This window comes from Rana temporaria, chromosome 10, assembly GCF_905171775.1.
Source record: "Rana temporaria chromosome 10, aRanTem1.1, whole genome shotgun sequence".
Classification (NCBI taxonomy): Eukaryota; Metazoa; Chordata; class Amphibia; order Anura; family Ranidae; genus Rana; species Rana temporaria.
This window is the reverse complement of record NC_053498.1, coordinates 80,770,461-80,798,382: the sequence shown is the minus strand read 5'-3', so window position 1 is coordinate 80,798,382 and position 27,922 is coordinate 80,770,461. Positions and strand designations below refer to the sequence as shown.

The 27,922-nt window shown below is 45.0% G+C and overlaps 1 protein-coding gene across 1 annotated transcript; it reads left to right on the top strand.

Annotated features, from left to right (window-relative positions):
- Positions 1-450: 450 nt before the first annotated feature.
- Positions 451-27,546, top strand: MPV17L (MPV17 mitochondrial inner membrane protein like). Its single transcript, XM_040325584.1, has 5 exons — positions 451-650; positions 19,608-20,155; positions 20,240-20,310; positions 23,206-23,235; positions 26,668-27,546. Exons 2-5 carry the CDS (start codon positions 19,849-19,851, stop codon positions 26,869-26,871), a joined length of 612 nt encoding a protein of 203 aa, XP_040181518.1. The 5' UTR covers positions 451-650; positions 19,608-19,848; the 3' UTR covers positions 26,872-27,546.
- The last annotated feature ends 376 nt before the right edge of the window (positions 27,547-27,922 follow it).

Here is a 27,922-nt window from a genome sequence, read left to right as displayed (position 1 = left end):
CATCTAGGACACCGATCTGCCCCCATCCCCAATCAATCATCAGATCTGCCTGTCAGTGGGGGGTACACACCCAGCCCTCCCCATCATCTGCATGGAGGGTGCACAGTGCTCCCCATGCACACCCATCACAACAATATCAGATGACTGCAGAGAGATGGTTACCTGGTGACACTGATGACAATGCCCGAGGTGTCTCCTGTCTGGGATGGACAGCGGTGTACTCTGCGGACACAGGACCGGGAACTTGGGACTCAGCACAGCATGACGTCACGGACACCGCACTGCTGCCGACTCCGTACCCCGCCGCTGAGCGACCCCTGCCGGCCACACTCACAATTGTACGCAGAGGCCGAGGCTGCGGCTCCGTAACTAGGGAGCCATTGAGAAGCTGGCTCAGGGGCGGGACTAATGGCCGGCGCCCGGACTGGCCAGTGGCAGAGCGGAGGGTGTGACTGACGTACTTAGCGGCCAATAGGAATGGAAAGAAGATAACAGAGGCTTGCGGCATGTGACAGGTGATAAGACTCTACCAAAGCGGCTGGGAGGAGCTCAAGGCTGGCACGGCGGAGAGAGGCTGGCACAGAAGAGCGGTAGGCTGGGCACGGAGGCCGACATTACAAGATACAACTCTCTGTACCACAAGCACTCAGGTAAGTGCGCCTCAGTCTATAGAAGGCTCCGAGTGTGTCTGTCTGTGCAATGGGTGACAGGTGTTAGTGAGCAGAAGCTGAATACAACGAAACCCTGGTTCCCGCCCACTTCTATCTACCAATGAAAAGCTCCGATACGTGAAGGAGTCCGGCCGGCTACGCCCCCTTTAGGAATAGCTGGCGAGTTGGGAGCAGGTCAGGGTTGGGTAGGCGTGGTACGAGAGGTTTTGGTGGGCGTGGTCCGGAAGCAGGCCAGTTTTGGGTGGGCGTGGTCTGGGAGCAGAGGGCAGTGCTTTGTGGGCGTGGATTGAAACACGCTTTGCCAGGATTGGCAGAGCGGTGACAGTGCGGACTATGTGTGTGTACACGTGTTGTGTCATTGTAGGTGATAGGGACAGTGTGCAGTGTCTGCAGGAACAAGGGGCCTTGTAATATGCTGGAAGGCTCTATATATATATACACCGATCAGCCATAACATTCTGACCACTGACAGCCTGGTAAAGTGAATAACATTCATTATCTCATTACAGTGACACATAGGGGCAGGTGGGATAGATTAGGCAGCAGGTGAACATGTTCCCTGAAGTTGGGCAATGGTAAGGATTTGAGTGGCTCTGACAAGAGCCACATTGGGTAGATGACCAGGTTAGAGGATCTCCAAATCTGCAGCTGTTGTGAGAGGTTCCGGGGCTGCAGTGATCAGGACCTACCAAGTGTGATCCAAGGAAGGGCAATGGGTGAGCCAATGACATGGTTATGGGTGTCCAGGACTCACTGATACATAGGGGGGGGGGGGGGGGGGGCTGGTCTATGTAGTCCGATCCAATAGAAGAGCTACAAGTTCTCAAAAAGCGAATGCTGGTTCCCAGAACTAGAGGTCGGCCGATATGGGATTTCTTTGGCCAATACCGATATTTAGAAATTGGGGCGGCCGATGACCGATTTATAAGGCCCATTTTTGTAGCTGATATTTTAGGCTGATTTAAAAAAAAAAGAAAAAAACCCTCACCCACTCCACTCCTTCCTGCTTACTCCTGTCACTCTAGCACACGCTTGATGTCCTCAGTACAGATGATACTGGTTGGTGGCACTGGTTTGGAACTGACAGATGGCACTGGCAGGTGGCACTGGTTTGGAACTGACAGATGGCATTGGTTTGGAACTGACAGATGGCACTATTGGCACTGACAGGTGGCACTGGTTTAAAACTGGCAGGAGGCACTGGTTTAGAACTGACAGATGGCACTGGTTTGGAACTGACAGATGGCAGTGGCAGGTGGCACTGATTGGCAGTGGCAGGTGGCACTGATTGGCATTGGCAGGTGGCACTGGTTTGCAACTGGCAGGTGGCACTGGTTAGTGGTGGCAGTTGGCACTGGCGGGTAGCACTGGTTGGTACTGGCAGGTAGCACTAGTTGGCACTGGCTGGCAGTGGCAGGTGGCACTGGCTGGTACTGGTTTGGCAATGGCAAGTGGCACTGGCGGGTAGCACTGGCTAGCAGTGGCGGGTGACACTAGCTGGCAGTGGTGGGTGGCACTGGGGGGTGACACTGGTTGGCACTGGCGGGTGGCACTCGTGGCACTGGCAGGTTTCACATTGAGCCGAGTGTAACTGTAACTGTGTGAAACTGTCAAGTAACAGAGAGGAGAGAGAGTGCTGTCAAAATTGGGCTCAGTGTGGGGGTGGGTGGGACCCGGCCTGGGTGGGCAGCACCCAGCAGCTATCAAACACCAGCCAATGATTGGGCTGCTTAAGAAAGGGGGCAAGGCCACATACACGTAGCGGGCCGCCCAGATACCATCCCATTGGCTGGTGTTTGATAGCTGCCAGGTCCCACCCACCCCCGACATCGAGTTCAATTCTGACAGCTCCTCTCTCCCTCCTCTCTGTTACTTGTCAGTTTCACATACTCAGCACGGCGCTTGATGCTGCCAGAACCTCTAAGTGTGGAGAAGGGAGGAGGAACGGCGGTCAGTGTTAAATATCGCATGAAAAAACAAACACAATGACGGCGCAAAAGAGGGAGATTTGAACCACAATTCCACAAAAAGTTGATAAATAAATTGTTATAAAAAGGGAAGGGGAGGAAGGGAAACAAAAAGACCAGTAACTGGATAATAATAAAAAGGATGGTAATGAAAGTCCCAATATTTAAAGTTCGTATATAAACAGTTCAAAATGACATATTCACCATGGCAGCACTTTGGAGAGTGAAGCAAGACTCTGTAATAGCAAAAAGAAAAAGAAAAAATGCGCCTACTAAGTGCAGTATGTCTGATAATATGGAATTTATTAATTCATTAAAACAGCCAAATGGCTACTCACTAAAAAGTAGTACAAAATGCGCTCATAAAAAGGGGAAATGTAGTCACTGTAGATCGTCAGCCGGTGATGGTGGTTTCTCTGGTGAAGATATGGTCAAGGTTTCGACTAGTTTCGCGGAATGCCGATTCATCAGGAAAACCATGTCTGTTCTTACTGTATTATTTAATTTTTTAGATTGGTTTTCCTGATAAAGCGGTATTCCGCGAAACTAGTCGAAAAACCTTGACCAATCGTGGATGTGTACATCTGCTTGTTTTGCAATTTTATTTATAATCAATTTTTCTATATAATTATGTTTATTGTGTTCTATCAGTACCGAGATAGTCCCTTCATTCAATCGGGTGGGCAGTTTCCGGCCTAGTCTCAGCAACTATTCCCCTGTCCCCACCCTCCCTCTTTTCCATTAATGGCTGTGTGTTGAGTTATTATGAGGGGACAGCAAATGTACACTGTTATACAAGCTGTACACTCACTACACAACATTGTAGCAAAGTGTAAATTCTACAGTGTTGTCACATGAAAAGATAGAATAAAATATTTACAAAAATGTGAGGGGTGTACTCACTTTTGTGAGATACTGTGTGTGTGTGTATATATATATATATATATATACCGTATTTATCGGCGTATACCGCGCACTTTTTTGCCCTGAAAATCAGGGCAAAATCGTGGGTGCGCGGTATACGCCGATACCCGCTTTCCCGCGCCGAGTTTGAATACTGCGCGGACATATACCAAGCGCAGTACACTCGGGTATAGTCGGGCAGTCTCGGCTCCTTCCGCGCTCACGTCCTGGACGTACAGGACGTCAGCGCGAGAGTTGCCGAGCCTACCCGACAATACACGAGTGTACTGCGCTCTGTATATGTTGGCGCAGTATTCAAACTCAGAGCGGGGAGGACGCCGCAGAAGGACGCCGGACCCGACGAAGAGGACACCCGAAGCCGCAGACGGACGCTGGACCCGACGAGGCCGCCGATGGACGCCGCGCAAGACACCAAAACTGTAAGTACAAAAAAAACTTTTTTTCCACAGGATTCGGGGCAACTTTAGGGGTGCGCGGTATACGCGGGAGTGCATTATACCACGATAAATACGGCATATATAATATATATATATATATATAAATAATATATATAAATATATTATAATGACATAGCTCCCAACTGTCCCTGATTTTGAGGGACTGTCCCTCTCATTTGTCCCTCATTATGGTCTGATCTATGTAATTGTATATAAAATGCACTATTTATTTATCATAAAGTGCCATTCCAGCGCTAAACCTTTCCTCCAATTTCTAAATTGCTGCATCTGTAAATTTAAAAGCCAATATAAAGAAATAATAGTGGTAAAAAAAAGGCACTTGTGGGTTCAACTAATGATTTTGTGTACAATTCTCCTTTAAGGGAGTGCGGCAGTGGGTGTGTCCTATGCCACCGTGCTTGTCCTAATAGATATCCCTTTTTTCCATCGAGGTGTGATATGGCAAGTATTTCCAAGGACAGGAGCAGATATACAAGAGTTGTTTGTAGAAATATTTCAGAACTGTAGACAGAGCAGATCTCCGAAAGATCACAGCTGGGTCTGTCCCCAGGCCAGTGGCATAAAGCGGTAGTAAACCACTGAAGAGATAAAAAACCTGCAAGACAAAGGCAAAATGTGCTAGTATGCATCACATACTAGCACATTATGAAATACTTACCTTGGGACGAAGCTCCCGTAGCCCGACCCAGTCAGCGCTTAGGGGGCTGGCATGTTGCCTCGTCGTTTCTTCCGGGGTCGCAGGCTCCAGTGCTGTGAGTGGCCGGAGCCGCGATGAGTCCTCCGTTCCAGCGAGTTCCGGCACAATACGCCGGACCTTCACCGAGTATGCGCCGCTGACCTCAGCAGCTGCATGCAGGGTGAAAATCTCCTAAACCGTGTAGGTAGGTAAAAATGTCCAAGCGGAGTATACAATCGCTTTAAAGGCGCAATCCATCTTTTGCTAAAATAAAAAATGTGCACACCTGTTCCAATGAGAACTGTTTAACCACTTCCATACCAGGCACTTACGCACCTTCCCGCCCAAGCCAATTTTCAGCTTTCACCACTGTCGCACTTTGAATGACAATTGCGCGGTCGTGCGACGTGGCTCCCAAACAAAATTGGCGTCCTTTTTTGCCTACAAATAGAGCTTTCTTTTGGTGGTATTTGATCACCTCTGCGATTTTTTTTTTTTTTTTGCGCAACAACTAAAAAAAGACTGAAAATTTTGAAGAAAAATTACGTTTTTATTTTTTTCTGTTAATTTTTTTGTAAATAAGTAAGTTTTCTCTTTCAATTACGGGCACTGATATGGCGGCACTGATGGGCACAGATGAGATGTCACTGATGGACATCGATGAGGTGGTACTGATGGGCACAGATGAGGTGGCACTGGTATGCTGCACTGATGGGCACTCATAGGCGGCACTGATGGGCACACATAGGCGGCACTGATGGGCACACATAGGCGGCACTGGGCACTCATAGGCGGCACAGATGGGCACTCATGGGCGGCACTTATGGGTGGCACTGATGGATACTTATGGGTGGCACAGATGGGCACTGATAGGTGGGCACTGGGCATGGATGGGCACTGTGGGGTGGCACTGATGGACACTGTGGGGTGGCACTGATGGACACTGGGGTGGCACTGATGGAAACTGGGGTGGCAGCACTGATTTACTCATATTGCCAGTCAGTGCCCATTTGTGGGCACTGATTGGCATCTTTTTTTTTTTTTTTTAAATGCTTCCCTGGTGGTCCATGTGGCGATCCGAGGGGGGACTGCGCTGATAAACAATCAGCGCGAACCCCCCCATGTCAGGAGAGTCGCCGATCGGCTCTCCTCTACTCGCGTCTGTCAGACGCGAGTGAGGAAGAGCCATCAATGGCTCTTCCTGTTTACATCGTGATCAGCCGTGATTCGACACGGCTGATCACGTGGTAAAGAGTCTCCGTGAGAGACTCTTTACCGAGATCGGAGATGCAGGGTGTCAGACTGACACCCCGCATCACCGATCGCCGCGCTGCGCGCCCCCACGGCATGAAATCCTGCAGGACGTCCATGGACGTCCTGTCAGGATTGTGTAACCACTTCCCGGACGTAAATCGGCCATAGGCCGGGCGGGAAGTGGTTAAATGAAATTTCTACTCACTTTGGAGAGAGTTTCTGTACTTGTACATGATTTCGTGCACTGGGTCTGACGCACGCACTGCCGACGACCCACTTCCCTGTGATTGGACACAGTGAGAGCCAATCAGTGGGTCCTCAGGAGAGGCAGGATCGCCATTCTGTGAGAGGGGAAAAGGAGATCTTGTGTTTATGCTAAACAGGAACACGGATCTCGGTCTTCCCCAGGGTGGATAAAAATCAATCATTACAATTTTTTTCAATTATTTAAATCATATTATTTATTTATTTTTGATTTGTATCAAATTTATTTTAATAAAATGCTTTTGAAGTAAAATCTAAAGATAGCTTTACATTTTTTTTTTTAAAAGCCAGCAGCTTCTAACAGTGTAGCTGCTGAATTTTAATAAGGACACTTACCTGTCCTAGTCGCCCGCGATGTCGGTCCCCCGACGCTGGCGATCGCTCAGTCCTGGCGCCGCCATCCTTACTAAGGGAAAACGGCTTCACTACCCATTTCCTACTGCGCATGCGCGACTCGCATGGCGCTTTGTGAATGGGCGGCTGCCTCCTGAGATACACAGTTCCCAGAAGGCAGCGCGGCTCATTCACAAGAAGACACGGCGACGTAGGACGAGCCTGAAGATCCTCCGCGGTGGAAGAAGAGGCAGAAGAGCTACTTCCGCATTGCAACCGCCCTTTCAGGTGAGCATAACAAAAAAAAAAATCCAATTTTTTTATTTTATTTATTTCAGGTTTTTTAGTGCAAAGGAAAAAAAAACGGATGGAACTTCACTTTAACTACACGTATATGATTTTAGATGAATAAATATGAGTTTATGTTGACTAAAATGATTTTAGTCGACTAAAACAATTGCAGAAGACTAAAATGGGACTAAAATGCTATTTTAGTCATAAGACTCATGCCGCGTACACACCATCACTTTATGTGATGAAAAAAAACGACATTTTCTGTGAAGTAAAAAACAACGTTTTTGAAACTTCAATTTTCAAAGACGAAGTTGCCTACACACCATCGTTTTTTCACAATGCTCTAGCAAAGCGAGGTTACGTTACACCACGTTTTTCCATTGAAGCTCGCTTCATAACTAGCTTCTGGGCATGCGCGGGTGTAAAAACTTCGTTTTAAACATCGTTTTTTGCTACACACGGTCAATTTCTGTGAAGTAAAAAACGACACATAAAATTGAAGCATGCTTCAATTTTTTTTTGTCGTTTTTCACAAGACATAAAACATCGTTTTACCCCACACACGGTCATTTAAAGTGACGTTTTTAAAAACTTCGTTTTTTTTCATCACATAAAGTTATGGTGTGTATGCGGCAACAGGCCCCTTTCACACCGACATGTTTTTCAGGCGGTTTTGCGCTAAAAATAGCGCTGCTATACTGCCTGAAAAAACTGAAGCGGTGCGCTAGAAGGACCGCTCCAAAAGTCCTGCTAGCCGCATCTTTGGAGCGGTATAGGAGCAGGGTGTTTACCACTCCTATACCGCTCCTTCCCATTGGCAATGCGGGGGTTAAAACCGCACCGCTAGCGGCAGAATATCCCAGTAAATACGACGGTATAGCGACGCTATACCGCCACCAAACCTTGCCTGCTCCGTGTGAAAGGGGCTCAAGACTAAAACTAAATCAAAATTTGCTGCCAAAATGAGCACTGGTACATGGCAATGTTCAAGTAACCGTTACATGTGTACAGCAGTAATGCAGCTTGTTGGTTGCTAGGATGCAGGCAGCTATTGCTGCCTAGCAACCACCTTCACTGGGACGCAAGGGGCTATTTTGCCCTTCTCCTCCATTGGAGCAGGTTTCTCTTGTACTTCAATGGAGTATTTCTGCAGTGCAAAACAATACAGTTCATATGCAGGACCTCAGAGGCAGATTTTTTCATTTTAGTTTTATAGATCTGAGCACAGCTCAAGTTTCCTGAGCATTAGGCGGCTGTGTGCACGGCCCCCGAGAAAACAATACACTTGTGTTCAGATCCCCAAAAAGTTTTTCTGATAAAAATGCTGCGTGTTTTGTGGCCCTTCCCATCCCATCCCATGATTTGGCATAGCCATGTCTTCTTGGCTCCCCCTGTACATGTCACCAAACTCTGTTAGGGAATTCCTGAAAAATCTATAGATAATTAGACGGCAACAATTCGGCGCTCCTGTCATAACAAGCCATCAACAAGCTTTTCATGTAATTCAGAGAGGGGATTGTTATTACACCTCCTTTGATGTTCTGAAATCGGCTTCCATCTCTGATCTCGGTTATGGACGGGAAGAAATAGTGTTTGTTTTTAGGTGTGTCGTCTGGTAGGTAAACTTCCATGTTTATTGATTCTTCTTATTTGTGTATAATACACTAAAACAATATTTATCAAAGCAATGGTTCTCAGCATGAAATACTTAAATGATCTGGAACAGATATACTCCATGACATTCATTACTAATGAGCTCAGATCCGGTGTAAAGTGTGTGTACGTGTATATAGAACCATACGCCTTGTGTGTTATCAGATGTACAAGGGAGGTATAGGGGGAGTATTGTTCTAGGAGGGGAAGTTTGAGGGGGGGTGTTAAGAGTGGTGATTTAGGGGGATTTGTGTAGGGATGGAGGGGGGGGATATGTGCTAGGAAGGAGGGATTTGTGCTGGGAGGGGGAAATTGGAAGTTGGGGGGGAGAAGATGTGTACTAGGAGGGGAAATTGTAGAGGATTTGTGCTAGGAGGAGTGGATTTTTTGGGGAAGTAGAGGGGGGAATGAGCTGGGGGATGAGGGGGCGAAGATTTATGCTGAGAGGGCAGATTTGTACTTGAAGGAGGGGGAATTTATGCTTGGGGGTAAACATGCAGATTAGTTCTCAGGCCTTGTACACACGACCGAACATGTCCGCTAATACTGGTCCGTCGGACCAGTTTCCGCGGACATGTCCGACCGTGTGTAGGGCCTACCGGACAGTTTTCCGGCCTAGCGGACAGGTTTCCAGCGGACAAAAGTTTCTTAGCATGCTAAGAAACATGTCCGCTGGAAGCCTGTCCGTCGGACATGTCCGATGGTCAGTACGACTCATCGGACATGTCCGCTGGCCCGAAATACCGTCCATGCGTCGAAGTGATTCGACGCATGTGTGGAAGCATTGAACTTCCGGGTTCGCGCATGTCGCCGCGTCATCGTCGCCGCCACGTCACCGCGTATTCTGTCTGCGGGGAATTTGGTCTGATGGTGTGTACACACATCAGACCAAAATCACCCAGCAGACATGTCCGATGAAAACGGTCCGCGGACCGTTTTCATCGGACATGTCTGGTCGTGTGTACGAGGCCTCAGTGTTTTTGTGGGGGGATTTTTGCTGACACATAATGCTCATACATGTTGGGGGGGCGCTGTTTGGCATGTTGGCCCTGGGCTCTGAATGACCTTTTCCTGGCACTGCACATATCGCCAACTTTCTGAAATGATAAAGAGGGACACTGTTTGGTACACAGTATGTGGACAAAGAACACGTCCCTGTCACTGTCACTGTCCTGATTACTCTCACCATAAGGCCTATTGCACACTGCTGCCTAAGGCCCCTTTTACACTGGGGCGTTTTTCGAGCGTTATTACAGCGTTATTCGAGCGAAGCCTCATCTGCAATCCCAATGTGCTGGTAAAGCACCACTAAGACCCTAACGTTTTAGGGCATTTTTGCAGTGCCTTGGTGTGAAAGGGTAAGGCGTTTTTACAGCGCTTTTCAATTCATTTCAATGGAGAGGGGCGTTTTTTGGAGCGTTTTTTTTTTCAGCGCCCAAAAGCTGCTCCAAAGATGCTGCTTGCAGGACTTTTCTCAACGCCCCACCAGTTCAATGCCTCAGTGTGAAAGGGTAAGGCGTTTTTACAGCGCTTTCAATTCATTTCAATGGAGGGGCATTTTTGGAGCGTTTTTTTCAGCGCTGAAAAGCTGCGCCAAAGATGCTGCTTGCAGGACTCAGTGTGAAAGGGTCCATTGAGATGCATGGAGAGTGTTTTAAGAGCGTTATTTTTAACGCTAAAATGCTGTAAAAACGCTTCAGTGTGAAAGGGGTCTAAGAAATGCACCATTTGTAGGCATACAGGCATTTTTTATTTTTTTTGTAAATACAGACCAACAATTTCAATGTGCCTGGAGTGCTTTCACACTGAGGCGATGCGCTTGCAGGACATTAAAATAACTCTTGCAAGCAGCATCTTTGGAGCGGTGTATACACCACTCCTCCACCGCTCCTGCCCATTGAAATGAGTGGGCAGCGCGGCCGACCCCCAAAGCGCCCCTGCAGCGGCACTTTTGCGGAAGGTTTTAACCCTTTTTTAAAAGTGCCCCGCTATCGGCCAAATACCTCTGCAAAAACGACGGTAAAGCGCCGCTAAAAATCAGCAAAGCTTTACTTATCAGTCAGAATACTGTAGCAAAAGTGAATACAAAAATTTAACAAAGATGAAACTGCAACTATCTCACAGAGATGTCAAGGCAGTCCATGTAAGTTAGAGTGGTTGTATGCCCCTTTTTTTTCACTTTGACCTACAGGTAAGCCTATAATAAGCCTATAAACCTGACTTCAGCGGCGCATGCGCTCTAAGTTCCTGACTGAAAGGTCCAGCAGACGCCGGACCTTGCCGGAAAAAAGTCTCCCACACGAATGCCACTCAGCGACGGAGCCGCAATACCCGGAAGACACACAGAGGGAAAATGTCCGCTCTGTCGGCGTGGACCGAGATCACCCGCCGACGCCTCGTTCTAATGCCGCGTACAAACCAACGGTTCGTCTGATGAAAATGGACCGTTTTCATTAGACGAACCGATCGTGTGTGGGCCCCATCGGTTTTTTATCCATCGGTGAAAAAACTAGGAACTTGTTTTAAAATTATCTGATGGTTAAAAAAACGATAGAAAAAAAACATCGTCTGTGGGCACGTCCATCGGTTAAAAATCCACGCATGCTCAGAATCAATTTGGCGCATGCTTGGAAGCATTGAACTTCATTTTTCTCAGCACGTCGTTGTGTTTTACGCCACTGCGTTCTGACACGATCATTTTTTTTAACTGATGGTGTGTAGGCAAGACTGATGAAAGTCAGCTTCATCGGATATCTGATAAAAAATCCATCGGTCCGTTTTCAACGGATGAACCGATCGTGTGTACAGGGCATAAGGTAAGTGTTTTATAATGTGCTAGAATACGGTGCATACTAGCTCATGCCTTTTGCCTTACAGGTTAAAATAAAAAGAAACCTGCAGGTTTTCTACCGCTTTAACACCTCGCTTGTCTTCTGATGAGAAGGGTTGAAGAAAATCGGCATGCAAGTCCACTACAGTTGGCTACAGAAGTAGAAAGTCAAACTGGGGTAATTGTTTCCCGTGACACAATATGGTGTACACTGCAGAGGAATGGCATGCATGGGTGTTGTGCACAAAGGAAGCCTCTCCTAAAGCCTATGCATGAAAAAGCCCACCTAGAATTTGCCAGGGTCCATGCTGAAGAAGAAGACTACTAGGACTCTGGAGTGATGAGACCAAGATAAATGTTTTTGGAACTGATCGCTTCAAAACTGTATGGCGTCGCAAAGGTGAAGAGCACAAAGAGAGATTTTTACTGTATGTGTTTTATAGTAGAAAGTAACAAAAAAAATGTTATACCGCAAAAAAAAAAAAAATAGCAGGAGGTGAACAAATGCCACAAAAAGGGCATGAATTTTGGGCACAGCGACGCACCACTGCGCAATTGTCAATTAAAGTAACGCAGTGCCGTATCACAAAAAATGGTCTGGTCAGGAAGGGGGTAAAACCTTCCCAAAGGGGTGTACTCATTTATGCTGAGCACTGTAACTGTTCTCCAGTTTTGTTCACAGCAACTTCCCTGGTCAAGACAATCGCCATACAACAGATTCTACATGGAAGACAGAGAATGTGACCCACCTAATGCATGAAAAAGGATCACTCTGTGCCTTTCCTCATTGTACTTACCCATCATTGTATGGCTTCTATTTCCCTGAACTGGGTTACTCTTTTTTGTTATTCAATTTACTTTAGATGTACCGATTCCTTTGTTACACCAGGTCACTCTCTTGGACTGTATACCTATAGTACCCTCTTACGACGCAAACCAAGAAGAGCTACAAGAATTGTTATGCGCATGTACGCTATGCACAAATACGCACATTTGTTATACAGCCCACCCTTGTGGTTTTTACACAGGAATTTTCTGCCAGGAATCTGATGTTTATCAGTACTGTGTGTAAGAACCCTTAGAGCCGGTTCACACTGGGGGGGCACGACTTCAGAGGCGACTTGCAAAATGACTTCTGTATCTGTAGTCAATGCAAGTCGCCCCGAGTCCCCCCAAAGGGGTACAAGTCGGTCGCTCCTATTAGAACTGTTCCATTGAATAGAGCGGAGCGCGACTTGTCAGGCGGCTGAGTCGCCTGACCAGTCGCCCCTGTGTGAACAGGCTCTTATTGTTAAAAAACATAAATTCACAAAAAAAAACATGGAACATGGATATTAAAGGGGCTGAGGTTGGTTTGTATAGGCAGTACTATCCCTCGTCTGTGGTCAGTGGTGGTAGAGCTCCAGGCAGCGCACAAGGGGACCCACTCCTGGATGGTATGGCAGTGTCCTCGTTGCTGGGTTGTGACCTATCCCAGCCTGAATGCAATCAATTTAGGGTGTGTTGTAATCAAATTACCAGTTTTGGAGGTACTCCTTTGTCAAGAAAAGAGAAAGAGGTGTAGGGAGAACATTCCAAAATTGTGTCGCAAAGGGCGCATTGCGAAAACATATTCTTAGGATCAAAACTAACAAGGGTAGAACTTTTAAACCCTTTAAAACACTTAAAATGTTATAAATACATACAAAAACAAATTAATATAAACGTATCCAAAAAAAATATTCAGCGCTTTAAGTGCCGGCTCACACTACAGCGGCTTGGGATCCGACTTGTGTCGCCCCAAGTCACGCGACTTGAGAAATTCAATTGAAGTGAATGAGAGCCGTCTTGATGCACACGACTGAAGTCGTTCCGACTTTAGAAAAGGTTTCTGTACTACTTCAAGGCCACTTCTAGGCAACTTGTACCCATTGATTTCAATGGAAGTCGCCTCCAAAGTCGGATCACTGTCTTAACTGAAGAAACTTTACAGGAAGAGAAAATAGTTTTCTCAGACAAACCCCTCCCTCCCACAGAGCTGATAAAAGTTGCCTGGAGGCAACTCCAAGTCGCGCTGAAGTCGCCTTGCAAAGTCGCGCTGTAAGTCGGGTTCCCCCTGTGTGAACCAGCACTGTGTAGATGGTGTTTACCAGCTCTAAATAGGCATAGCTACAGATTTTATAGCTTTGTACTGTTACCATGTGTCTATTAATGTTATACTTTGTTTCTTTTTTTTCCCTGTTCTTGGGGAGTAATGAGAGATTCCTGTGTTTTTATCACCACCTAGTGGATAACTCTGAATTTTCCCCTTTCTTAATTTAGATGCATAATAGCCATATTGTATATAGTCTGTGAATAACTGTATGGCTGTTTTCTATTTCAAGTGACTGCAAAGCTCTTTTATTTTATTTTTTTACATATATAATAATATTACAAATATATCATACGTACCTGCTCTGTGCAATGGTTTTGCACAGGGTAGCCCGATCCTCCTCTACGGTGCCCATTGATTCCAATGGCAAGGGCGGTGTATATGTCGCTCCCGCTCCTGCCCGTGTGTTCCCTGGGTGTGTTCTAACTGTAGGGGGGGTGGCCTCACTAGGGGAAATGACTGATCGCTGTTCATACATTGTATGAACAGACGGTCAGGCATTTCTCCCCTGACAGGACCGGGAGCTGTGTGTTTACACACACAGCTCCCGGTCCTCGCTCTGTAACGAGCAATCGCAGGTGCCCGGCGGCGATCGCGACCGCCGGGCACACGCATGGGAGTCAGGGACGAGCGCGCTTCTATTGGCTGCTGGGCGAGGTGACATATAGCTACGTGCTCTCGCCCAGCAGAGCCGACCTACTGCGCCGTAAAACTGCGGCGGCTGGTCAGCAAGCAGTTAAACTGAGCGCAGGATTAATCAATTTTTAGCCAAGATTTAAGAATGGTGGGATCCTCCAACTCCCCCTCAGGGGACATCTCATTAATCTAAACATTGCAATGTATTGCCCTGTCTCTCCTAATATAAAGGGGGTAGGGGGAGGAGGGGAGTCAAAAGCAGGACTTTCAGTGTGCTACAGGGAGGAAATACACTACAGATTTATAAAAAAAAATCTTTATTACATAGTTAAAAACATTAATATTCACACAGTAGTCAGACTGCCATAAACGTTTTGATAACTTGGTGCATGAATTACGTTCCTAAAATGGCATAATTGACACGTTTCGCAGTAGCACTCGCTTCTTCAGGATTCACACCTTTTGGTGCAACCAATATATTTCTAAGAATATAACAAAAATCAACAACCAACATAGTAGATATATTTAGCACTGAGGGGTCACAAGACACCACTTAAAGCGGAGGTTCACCCATACCTTACACATTTTCCCCTTCGCTTTATGCTCGTTTTGTCTAGGGGAATCGGCTATTTGTATTAAAATATGATCCGTACTTACCCGTTTTCGAGATGCATCTTCTTCCGCCACTTCCGGGTATGGGCTGAGGGAATGGGCGTTCCTTCTTGATTGACAGTCTTCCGAGAGGCTTCCGACGGTCGCATCCATCGCGTCACGATTTTCCGAAAGAAGCCGAACGTCGGTGCGCAGGCGCAGTATAGAGCCGCACCGACGTTCGGCTTCTTTCGGCTACGAGTGACGCGATGGATGCGACCGTCGGAAGCCTCTCGGAAGACTGTCAATGAAGAAGGAACGCCCGCTCCCGAAGACCCATACCCGGAAGCGACGGAAGAAGATGCATCTCGAAAACGGGTAAGTACGGATCATATTTTAATACAAATAGCCGATTCCCCTAGACCGAACGAGCAGGAAGCTAAGGGAAAAAAAAAGGAATTGGTTGAACTCCCGCTTTAAAGACTAAAACTTCCTCATCACTTGGTTCTGGGGTAGCACTTTCCGATTTAGGACAAAATTGTAATTTAAAAAAAAATTACAATCCAATCTGTAATTGGATTGTACAACTGCAAACACTCCTTCAAGGTTCACAATTTAAAAATAAAGTGATGTATGGCGTTCCTAGTGATATGAAAGACAGTCAACATGGTGTTAGAATGGACATTTGAGGACATTTCTCATGCTTGCCAACCAATACTTGATGTAGAAACCAAGTATAGGGAATTATATTGAATAACTCTCTAAACACAAGTGGATATTGAACCAATAGTGTAGCCCTGCTGTATACTGAAATATACATGGCTTGCAATGCCAGGCTTTTGACATTCATGTTGCTTCCACTCCCCCAGTAGCAAAAGGGGAAATTCCACTCTTTCGTACTCCTCCTCCCCCTCCTCTATTTATATTTTGGCACTTTTTTGTTGGAGTGGGGAAAGGGGGGGGGGAGTGGCTTAGCAGGTACCTGATTTTGACAGGTACCAGCTCCCCCACTTCAGCCCCCCCTTCTTCCCCTGCAGCCTTCTGGTTCTGAGACAGTTCCAGAAGACTGTGGGGCCAATCACAAAATGCATTTGGGAGCCAGCTGTGAAGCCACAAGGCTTCACTGCCAGGTTCCCTTAGTACAGCCGCCTGCACCTGAAGCTGATTTAAAAATTGGCATGGGTGAGGATAGCGCTGGATCCAGGGGCAGATAATGCTGGCCATACACCATACAATTTTCTTATTCAATTTTCTTTAGATTTGCCTTCAACTGTGTGGTGCAAGGGCCTGCCTGATTGCTTACAAATTGAAAGTGTTTAGGTTTGACCTCATATTATATGGTTTTGGTAAATCTACAGGAAAGTTGTACAAGAAAATTGTATAATGTATGGCCAGCCTTGGTGTGCTTTTTTTTGGGGGGGGGGGGATGATTGGCACTCCTCTTTAACAGTGGAGTATTTAATGATGTACAAGGATACTGGATGTGGTCTGCTGTTGGGCATATATGTCTTTCACACCATTTTAACCACTACCCGACGGCCGTATGACTTTATATGGCCACGGGGTGGTTCTGAATCTCTAACTGGCCGTGTTTTTACGGCCTGCGCGCATCCAGCGGCGCGGGCGCGCGCTCGCCGCATCGCTGAGATGCAGATGGGAGTGCCTGGCAGCCGTGATGTCCGTCAGGGACTTGGGATTGGCGGCTACAGGGACAAGACATGGAGCTCTGTGTGTAAACACAGAGATCCATGTCCTGTCAGGGAGAGAGGAGACCGATCTGTGTCCCATAGGGACATAGATCGGTCACCTCCCCCAGTCACCCCCCTCCACCTAAAGTTAGAACACAATTTAGGGTACACATTTAACCCCTTCCTCACCCCCTAGTGTTAACCCCTTCAATGCCAGTCACATTTATACAGTAATAGTGCATATTTATAGCACTGATCGCTGTATAAATGTGAATGGCGCCAAAAATGTGTCAAAAGTGTCCGATGTGTCCGCCATAATGTCGCAGTCACGAAAAAAATGCTGATCGCCGCCATTAGTAGTAAAAAAATATAATAATAATTCTGTCCCCTATTTTGTAAGCGCAATAACTTTTGCACAAACCAGACGCTTCTTGCAATTTTTTTTTCCCCAAAAATATGTAGAAGAATACGTATCGCCTAGACTGAGAAAAAAAAAGTTTTTTAAAAAAAAATGGGCTATTTATTATAGCAACAAGTAAAAAATGTTGTTTTTTTTTTTTTTTTCAAAATTGTCGCTCTATTTTTGTTTATAGCGCAAAAAAATTAAAACCGCAGAGGCGATCAAATACCACCAAAAGAAAGCTATATTTGTGGGGAAAAAATTACGTCAATTTTGTTTGGGAGCCACGTCGCACGACCGCGCAATTGTCAGTTAACGTGACGCAGTGCCACAAGCTGAAATTTCACCTGGTCAGGAAGGGGTATATGTGCCCAGTAAGGAAGTGGTTAAACAAATTTTGTGTTAGGTAGCACCTAACAGCTTTTTTTTTTATTTTTTTAGTAGCATACAAAACTAGCCCACGCAGGGGCAAAACATTTGCCCACGCAGGGGCAGCAGGTCCTCTGTTGCAGAAACATACTGCAACAGGGCACAACATACAACATAAACAACCTTACTTGTACTATAACCCCAATGTGGGGAGAGGTTCAGTTCAGGAGGAGCAGTGCTCAAATTGGGACCGACAGGATAATCCGTCATGAGAATATTTAGGTCAACATACCAAAGCCTCGTAAACACAGTCTGACATCAAACAAACTTTCCCTTGGATTTTTGTCCGGTCACACCCATAGCACACACACACGCTCGGACATTTTCGGCAACAAACACGAACGTAGTGACGTTTCAACGTACTGACGAGAGTTTAAAAGAGGAAGTTCAATTCTCCGGCGTCACCCTTCTGCTAATCGAGAGTTAGTAGAGGTTTCGTCTGTGTCCATTCGCGATTTTCAGTTTCGTGCAATTCTGTTCGTTTCTGAACGGCCGTTCGTCAAGCAGACATGTTGCGCAATGGGGTTGTGCTAACTTGACCCACAAAATAATATAGAAATATGTTTGATTCATATAACCAAAATACACGAATCCAAAGTAAAGACGTTTGTTTTTTCTCTGTCAGTATCACCAGCAAAGCAGCTTTTAGTATTCTCACATTATAAAGAAGAAGAGAATGTGCGCTGCTTTTCTTGATTTCAGAACTTGCCGCGTCACGAATGTGCTCTTTCAAATACGAACGCTAATTTTACTAGACAACGCTTTTGGCTGGTCTCTGCTTCTGAGCATGCGCGTTTGTACTTTATACAAAAGTCAGATTGCTTGCTGTACACACGGTCAGACTAGGCACCATCGGACTTTTGTTGACGTAAAGTTTGTCCGTTTGCAGACCGAACTTTTTGTCCGATGAAACCCGAAAAAGTTTGTCCGATGGAGCATACACACAGTCGGACTATTTTGAAAACTTGCTCATTTTGAAGTTTGTTGGCAAAAAGTCAGACCGTGTGTACGGGCCTTAACAGACAAGAGATACATTGTCAATCTAGGAGTCGGTTACTGCATCAGTTGCCGTAGTATTATTATCTAGCCAACAGGTCCATACCAGCATCTAACAGCTTTAATACGTTGTTCCTCTAGTGGCAGGGTGGATAAAAATCATATATATATATATATATATTTTTTTTTTTTTTTTTTTTCAAATCTGATTTTTTGGGATTTTTATCAAATTTATTTATTTTATATATAATATATTTAAATATAGTTTTCTATTTAAGATACATTAATAATTTAGTTTATTGAGCATGAAATGGAGCTTGGTTATGTAGCATGAGGCTGTATATTCTGCAATATTTAAAATCTCTGCAAGCTGAGATAACATGAACTGCATTGATGCATTCACACAATTTTAAAGGAGAATTCCTTTATCCCTTTGTTTTTCAGATCTATGTACCCTTCAAACTGTTTGATTGAATCGGTTCTGATATCGCTGTTTTAATAACCTGACAGCTTATTATTCTAAAAGGGAACCTTAATTTTGTTTTCAAATATTAAAGATTCTAACTATAAGCAAGAATGAGTCCTTACATATAAAGAGCACCTGTCATTTCAGATCCATCATGGCAGCGCCTGTTAGCGGGCATCCACTCACCTGCTGCCGCCACGTTCCTCACCTTGTTGTGTCGCTGCCGCATCACCAGCCGTCCCATTAAAGTGAATGGGAGTGTCGGTGAATCAACAGCGGCTCTTTAAAGAGGAAGTATACCCAGGAAAAAAAAAACACAGATCAAATCCCTTGCAGCCATCCTCTTCCAACGCCCAGGCAGCCGACATCTTGCCCGGGGGTTACTTCTGCGTATCGCGGCTCCGGCACTCTGGGAAACCGTGATAATACCGCCGGCAATGCGCCTCTGCAGAGGCACATTGCCGGCGGTATTAACCCTTTTTCGGCCGCTAACAGGGGTTAAAAGCGCACTGATTGCGGCCAAATACCGCCGCAACTCCGACGGTATAGCGCCGCTATACCGTCAGCGCACCTTTCGCCCCAGTGTGAAAGGGGCCTAATGGTCTGTCTGATTGAATACAAACTGATTGGGAAGCTTAGGTAGATCCTTTATATTATATAGATTCTGTAGAGCCAACATTGAATGTACGGAGATTGTATGGTCAGATTGTAACTTGTTTGGGGGGATTTATGGAAATTTAGAAAACACTGTAGACTTAATGTGATGGTTCATGGGAACACAACACCAAAGAATAATATTTAGGTCCTGAGATGGTGAAACAAGTCCCTGGCAGCAAGTTGGCATAATGTCCTCATTTACTGCTTTGTGTCATCTGTAGTTGTGTGCTCGATCTTGTATAATAACTGTGTGTTCTAATCTATAATTTTTTTTTTTGTCCTTTTACAGAGCAAAATAATACAGTGAATATAAAGCGATCGTTTCTCAGTTGTGAGAATTACCAAACCGGGTTTAGGGACTATACAAGGCCTCTTCTGTTTGGTCAGTCTACATCATCCGCAATCTACGTAACGTTTCTGAGCACACTATACAAATCTTATACTTTTCTACTGAATTTTCTGGTATACCGGCCATATAGGAGTGCCGAATCTCACCGGAATTCTACGTTTGCAACTTTTATTTTCTCACAATGCGTGCCTTCATACAATTCACAAAAAGACACCCCTGGGTGACCAATGTGACAATTTACGGCTCTCTCTTTGCGTCAGCCGATGCTGTCCAACAGAAACTCACTAAGGGACCCAATGAAAAAATAGATTTTAAACAAACTGCTAAGGTTGCAATTGTGGGATTTTGCTTCCATGCCAATTTTAACTTTTTTTGGCTGAGATTTATCGAAAGAACATTTCCAGGATCCACAGTTAAGAACGTCATAAGGAAGGTAGCCTGTGATCAGCTGCTGGCAGCTCCGGTTACAATCAGTGCTTTCTATACAGGTAAGAAGTGTGGGAACTCCGCTTTAAAGTTGGAGTTTATTCAGTTTGTCATAATGCTTTATTACTAAGACTTATTTCTTTTAGGTTTAAGTCTTCTGGATGGAGAGGAGGATATCTTTAAAAACCTAAAAGAGAAATTTTGGCCAACGTACAAGGTAATACATACATGCGTTTTCTTCTACATGCTACTTTTGTCAATGGCTATGGCTTTAAACATACAAAGTGGGTGAGCAAATCTTACCAGGAAATCGTTTGACAGGGATAAAGTATTGTGGTCACTGTAACGGAGCGTCCCACACTCCGACCGAGTGCCTCCGTCATACACCGCTTCCCATCAGTCTGGACATAGATATCAGATATTCCAGCTGCCCTCAACACACAAGGAGATGAGACTTGTTTGTGTGCTAAAACATGGAGTGTTTAATAGAACCAAGAATACAGCCTTCTATACAGTTTAAAGAAGTAACCAGAACATAAACTAACATGAGCTAATTAACTAATCATTTACCCAGACTAGGCGACTCCAAGATATGACCTGTCAGAGTAGATATCATGGCTCCTCTCACCTGCTATACAGTACACATTATCCTAAGTGTAAACACAGGACATCTTCACACAATAGCCGGGTCAATTAGCACAAAGAATAGAGAGATGGCTGGAGGTAATGGCATTCGCATTTAGCAGTATGAAAGAGACACTCTTACAATTAACCCGTTGAGTTAAAAATCAACAACTAGTAAATAGATCTACAGATATCCTGGAATATTGTGGATAATAAATACTGTATTTATTGGCGTATAACACTCACTTTTTTACCCTGAAAATAGAGGGTAAACTGTGCCTGCGTGTTATACACAGGGGGCTGTGGAATTCTTTTTTTCCTGAAACTTCCCTCTTAAAGTTAGGGTGCGTGTTATACGCCGATAAATACGGTACATAATAATCCCATCTCAAGTAGTACAAGATATCATTTCTAAGTCATCCTATGCCCCTATTGGACATAGGATGATTTCAGACATAAGAGGGTCCGAGTCTGTCAGTCACATTCTACTAGAACAACAAACATCAAATGCATCTTATATCCTGCAGAATTGAGTGACTGTTGGGGCATCTGTGGGCAATCCTTGACATTAGTACAGTTCTAGCTACACTTGTGAGAAAGCCTTGCTCTCTTGTGAGTCAAAAAAAAAAAAGGTAGTACCACTTAGATTCTCAACTGACTTCAGGTGCTCACTTATCTTGGAGATCATTCATAGTTAGGTTGAAAAAAGACCATCTAGTTCAACCAAAAGAAAAAAAAAAATATGATTATACAATCCCATATACACAAACCTATACCCACAGTTGAGCATGATCCAGTTTGCTACAGCAGGGGAAAAAATTCCTTCCTAATTCCCCGAGAGGATCTTCCCCGGATCAATTTTACCTAAAAATGTTAGTACCCAGTTATATTCCTGCCTATAATCTGTTTATTAACATTCCTCTGTCTTGTGCTTCGGAAAAGTCCCACTCCATTGAGAGCCAGCAGCTGACACTTTGTATGGCTGCTGGCTTCCAATCCTGGCTTTCACTGAGAGCTTGAGTCCCCACTCACAACTAGGAACCAATCAGAATGGTACCTGATTATGATATTACTATGTAAGCTATGACATAGCGGTCAAATGCAGACTGAAGGCTTCACTGAAATGTAAATGGAAGCCTCCAAGATTTAAATGAACACTGATGCCTTAAGGCCCCTTTCACACCGGCGGAGTCCACCACCTGTCAGCAGGGGATTTCTCCGCTGATCCAACCCCCCCCCCCCCCCCCCCGAGCAGGCGGACACAGACAGGGCCTGGTACCCTCTATGGCAGGGGTCTCAAACTGGCAGCTCTCCAGATCGGATGTCTGTGGGTGTCAACGGACACATCATAGTGCACATGTCAATGGACACATAAGAGAGCAATGGAAGGTCTGAAGAATACTAAAGTCACATTCATTAATACATTTGGTATTAAGAAAAAGATTTAAATGCTAGTATTGTTAAAATATTTTAACAATACGGTCTAGGAGATATTCACCTTGCATGCAGCCACTGACTTCAGCGGCGCATGTGCTCTGAGTTTCTTGGCTGAACGCCTGGCAGACGGCGGACCTTGCCGGAAAAAGTCTCCCGCGCACATGCTCGGGAGTGACGACATCGCGGCTCCGGCCACTCACAGCGCCGGAAACGTGATACCCGGAAGACACACCAAGGGAGAATGTCCGCTCCCTCAGCGTGGACCGAGATCACCTGTGATGCCTCGTTCTAAGATAAGTATTTGATAATAAGCGGTGCATACTAGCTTATTACACCTTTTGCCTTATAGGTTTAAAAAAAAAATGCGAGTTTACTAACACTTTAACCACTTAAGACCCAGACCATTTGGCTGGCCAAATACTGGGCCACTTTTTGCAATTCGGCACTGCGTTGCTTTAACTGACAATTGCGACAAAGTCGTGCGACGTGGCTCCCAAACAAAATTGACATCCTTTTTTTCCCACAAATAGAGCTTTCTTTTGGTGGTATTTTATCACATCTGCAGTTTTTATTTTTTGCACTGTAAACAAAAATAGAGTGACAATTTTGAAAAACAATATTTTTTACTATAATAATTATCCCCAAAAAATATAATTTTTTTCCTCAGTGTAAACCGATACGTATTCTTCTACATATTTTTGCAAAAATAAAAAATCGCAATAAGCGACACCGGCGGACTGCGAGTCCCGCGGTCACGGAGCTCACGACAGGATTGCGAGCGAGCGCGCACTCACATGACCACACGGCCGGCAAATTAAAGGGGAAGTGTGTATGTGTGTATATATATATATATATATATATGCCCATTTGCGCCATTCTGTCGACGTATAAGTGCGTGCGGCGGTCGGCAAGCGGTTAAAGTCACATAAATGCTGGTTCTACCTAGTGTGCCAAATTTTGTTACATAGACAATAAAGTTGAAAGAAAGAAATATCTAATTGTCACACAGTCCTTATATTAACAGGAAATTTTTGTTTTTCTCCCCTTTTAGACGGGAGTATTTTGCTGGACCATCTTTCAGGTAAGATCCTAATTATCAGAAATACATTCACCTCCTCCACTTAAGACCTTGTAAGTGTGTAGCTTTGATCGTGTGCACAATAGTGACGTATTTGCACTGAAGTACGAGGTGTGTCTAAAAAGTTTGGTGAATGGTATCCGCAAATAGACAAAACAGAAGATACAAAACAAATAACTTTTTTTGGCCTTCAAAATAATAGTTTTCCATCACAACACACTTTTGGCATAAAGCTTCTGGAAACTGTGAGCATTAGGAATCGATCTCAGAACCGCTGTCGCAGGTTCTTGGATTGTCGCCACGTTCGCAAAACTTTTCCAGGTGACTCTTATTGGGTCACGGGGAAGATGGTCCTACTTGGATTCCAGATTGAACAGGTGGCACCAGGCCTCATCCCCTGTGATGATGGTTCGCAGAAAAGGATAGATCCTGGTCTCACGTGGTAATGAAATCTGCAGAGGTTTCCATCCGTTTTGCTTTCTGTTTATCGATCAGCTTGTGCGGCACAAACCAAAAACAGATCTTCTGCTTACCCAAATCTCCGAACGATGGTGCGCACTGTGTCAGTCGCCGATCTTGTGCCAGTATTTGTTGCACTCGCTCGATCTTGTCTGGGGTTCTGCTTGTCGGCGGCCAACCCGAAAGTGGCTCATCCTCAGTCGTTTCCTTCCCGTTGCGAAAGCGTTTGAACCAGTCATAAACACATTTTCTGCTCACAGCTTCCGTATCGTACATTTCTTGTGCCTCTGACGCTGTTTTCCCCAATTTGTAGTAGAACTTGATGTTCACTCGTTGCTCTATTGCACTGTGACCCTACCCCTCACATTGACTATGTTTGACTGTGCGCAGCGGGTTTACCCTGATGATCACGTGTATTGCACACTAGGTGGTGTTTCTTTACGTGGCTCTGGTTATGTGCATGCGTGCGCACCTGGCCCATGCTGTCTTTGAGATATCAGACCAAACACTGAACTGTTTAGAGACACCTTGTATAACTCATTGTACATGGGGGGGGGCTTTTTTGTCCCCCTATCTGGGGGTAGAGGGTAGAGATATCACATCCTGCACAATGCATACATGTAGAGATTTCTAGATGTTTCTGTGATCAAAGAGGATCACATCACTGGCCCAGAACACCCCAAGTACTGGGAACATGTCCGCTCCTCTACACCCTACCGCTCCACAAGTTACCCAATGTGCCTAATACTTATAATATATAATAACTAATAATTATTCTGGCAATTGTTTGATTAAAAGTTTGTAAATTGTATAAAACAATGCATGCAAATATAACATTTTTACATTTAGAGAAGTCCAGCCTAACACTAAAATCACTACATCTATAGACACCCACAATCTAACACTAACCTATCTAACCCTGTAAAGAAGAAATCGGTACACATACCTTTTCTGAAGCCGGTCTGGTCTGATCCCACGCTGAGCTGTCAGTTGCAGCTTTGCTGTGGAGGTGGGTGCAGAGGAGGCAGCGACAACGGAAGCCCCATAGTAACTCTATGGGTGACGTCACTTCCCATTGATTTCACAGCCGTTGTCGGCTGTGTCCTCTGCAGAGCTGGAGATCAGATTGGATCGGAGCCGATTCAAAAAATGTATGTATACTGATTTCTTCTTTACAGGGCTAGATAGTTTAGTGTTAGATTGTAGAGATTTTAGCATTAGGCTGGACTTAGACAGAGTCAGGATGAAAGCCTCTGCGACTGAGAGGCAAACATCAACTGTATATCTTTTTGTCCAAATTGCCCGGAAGCAGACTCATCCGCCGGGCACAGAATCTCGAGCTTTTAGCTCTTTCCCATTCTCAACCCATTCCTTCTCCAAATTAGGAGGCTCCAGGGATGGGAATCTGTCACGCTTCTTGCCACCCTGAGGGATATAGGCAATCATGCCAGTAATCCTGTGCTCTAACCCAGCTAGGGCTGAGGACAGTTCATCCTTAGTGATAAAGGGTGAAGCAGCAGCATTGACTGTAGGCACAATACCAGATAGGTTCATTGGCTCAGATTTCCTGGAAGACCCTGATCCTTCAGGGGATACAACACTAGGGATACGACTAGGTTCATCAGAAACTACTGACGACATAGGTGTGCATTTCCCTGTAGGGTTAGTCCCACTCATCTTTTTTGAAGACATTTAATAGCCACAAAAAGAGAGTACCTGAGTGTAGATTTAACACACCTCAGAAGGGCTCACCAAGCCCCTACAATCCAGCTAAGCACCATAGCCTGCCAAGCAACACTTGGTGACTCACATGACTCAGGTAAGGAGAAATGAACCGCTGCAGGTGCCTGTTCAGAGTCTGCTCTGTGTCCCACAGATGCCTTCTGGAAGCACTGCATGCTTGGCATATACAGCTTAAATAAGCTGGCTGTGCGCCGGAACCTTTTGTGCATGCGTGCGTGCGCGCGCATGTACGTGCGTGGTACCACCAAACGGGCGTGGTTGTATTCGTGTCTGACCCAACTCTTCGTATGCCCAGATAAAAGCTACTGCGCCAGTGCGGTGAAGCCGCGTGCACCATGGCCGCCAAACAAACTGCTGTGCACAGTGGCACTTTTGCAAATGCATGTGTGTCATGGCCACCAAACAAATCGCAATAGAGCCGCTGTGCACAGCAGTTAAGGCACGTGCGCCCTGGAGAACCAAGGCGAAAATGGCGCACCGTGCTGCGCCATCATACATGTAAAAAACAGCAAGATAGAAGCAAAAAAGGCACACTTTGCAAAAACCCACAGCTAGCCCAAAACTCCCCTGTATGGTCACCACACACAGGTGTTTAGCCTCTAGCTAGCTTGACTGATTGTTACAATCACTGGAACACCCCACAATAAGTAAATAAGGGGGACTCACTTACCTGTCCTGGCACAGGGCAGCTTAGAAACTAAAAGCCCAATCTTTACCCTTCACGGCGGGTTCCTGTCACTCGGCACCGTAAAGGACTGAGTACCCTTTTCAAATTTAGGGTCCACTCCCTTGGACCTGTACAGCACCCTGCTGGCAATGCCTTAGTGCTGTAGGGTCCAGGATTTCCACTTTGCAGGGTCAAGCGCCCGGATCTTTAGTCTTCTTTGCGAGGCTCGGTTACCATTTATCGAAACATATAGAGCCTGTGTCAAATGGATCCGATCGGTCAATCCCTTGATTCATTTAAGAACCATTTGTGGGACTAGAGACCTGGAGCTCAGAAAACACAAACAACCGTGCCATCCACCTTGCAGACACTGGTAAAAAACTGATGTGCTTCCTGTATGGGAGGGGTTATATATGATCACTTCCTGTGTAAAGACCTTTGGTCTACCAGTGTCCATTCACCAGATGAAGTATAACCCAGAAGGATATTCGCCTGACTCTGTGTCCCATGATGTATGAAAAATAAATACTGTACATGCTTACCCTGTCCTGTATTTTTATTTGCAGACCATAAATTTCAGCCTGATACCACCAATTGTCAGAACAGCCTACATTGGAGTTTGTGCATTTATGTGGACCACATTTCTCTGTTATATCCGAAACAGAGACATTGACCAGGTGACAACCCATATCCTGCAATACATCCCTCTCACGAGCAGTAAAACAACGGCACAGACAGAAAAGGAAGATGGAAGCAAATCTCCCAAATAAGGAAGAAAAAAAAAAAACTTTTTTTTTTTATTTTGAAAAAACTTGAGGTGCATTTTGGGAACAATATGTGTGCTATGTTCTGTTTACAATGAAAATGTAAACATTCACTGAATGTATGGTTTTTGGGGGAAAAAAATAAGTTTTCAGTATTTACATTTTTTAACTATTTGGATTACTTTTTTAAGGTTCATGTCAGTTAAAATGTTAAGCTGAACTCCGGGATAAGTAATTATTATCTAATTACAATAGTCCTGTGTATCCTTACTTGAAACTTGGTGTACTTTGTGCATTTCAGATCTGTGCAGTAATCCTGTGCAAAACGTTGCCTCTGTAATTAAGACCGGTCACTGCTGCTCTCTCTACTTGTGCAGGGTGACAGGTCTGGTCTCCGCCCCTTCTGTGGTGGGAGGAGCTGCTAGGCCCCTCCCACAGCTCTGCTCAGGCTATGTACAGTCATTAACTTTTACAAGGTAAGATCTATATTTCAAAAGGCATTTAAATGGTGCACACAAAAAATAAAATAATCATTTGTGGCTATTAGGAAATATATTTAAACCTTTTCAGGGCCAGAGTTCCGCTTTAAGCCCAGTTCCAGCCAAAGTTAAAGGTTGGAAACCTCTCTAAGGCTCGATTCACACCTATGCATGTTGCTTTTTAGCGTTTTTGCGGTGCTTGCTGCGTTTGACGTGCGTTTTTTTTTACATCAATTTTAATTTTTATACATTTCCTTTAACAACCAGCTATAAACAGGTTAAAAAAAAACGCAAATCGCGGTGAAAACGCGGTACTTGCGTTTTGGATGCTGGTCCATTGAATTCTATTACATGCAAAACGCCCTTTCCAAAAAGGCAGAGGCACAAAAATTGATGTGAACATGTTCCATAGAAACCCATGTTAAAAAATTTCCCTGCTTTTCTGCAAAATGCACCAAAAAACGCATTAGTGTGAATGGAGCCTTAGGTGTCCAATGGTGTCATTGTCCACATGGAAGAGATTTATCCTTCCCCAGTGTAGACACAAAAAAAAAAAAAAAAAAAAAAAAGTGTCCAAC

Excerpts from the sequence above, each read along its gene's own strand:
- MPV17L (XM_040325584.1), top strand. The coding sequence starts at position 19,849 with ATGCGTGCCTTCATACAATTCACAAAAAGACACCCCTGGGTGACCAAT. Across the intron at positions 20,156-20,239 it reads AATCAGTGCTTTCTATACAG|GTTTAAGTCTTCTGGATGGA; the intron begins GTAAGAAGTGTG and ends TATTTCTTTTAG. Across the intron at positions 20,311-23,205 it reads AATTTTGGCCAACGTACAAG|ACGGGAGTATTTTGCTGGAC; the intron begins GTAATACATACA and ends CTCCCCTTTTAG.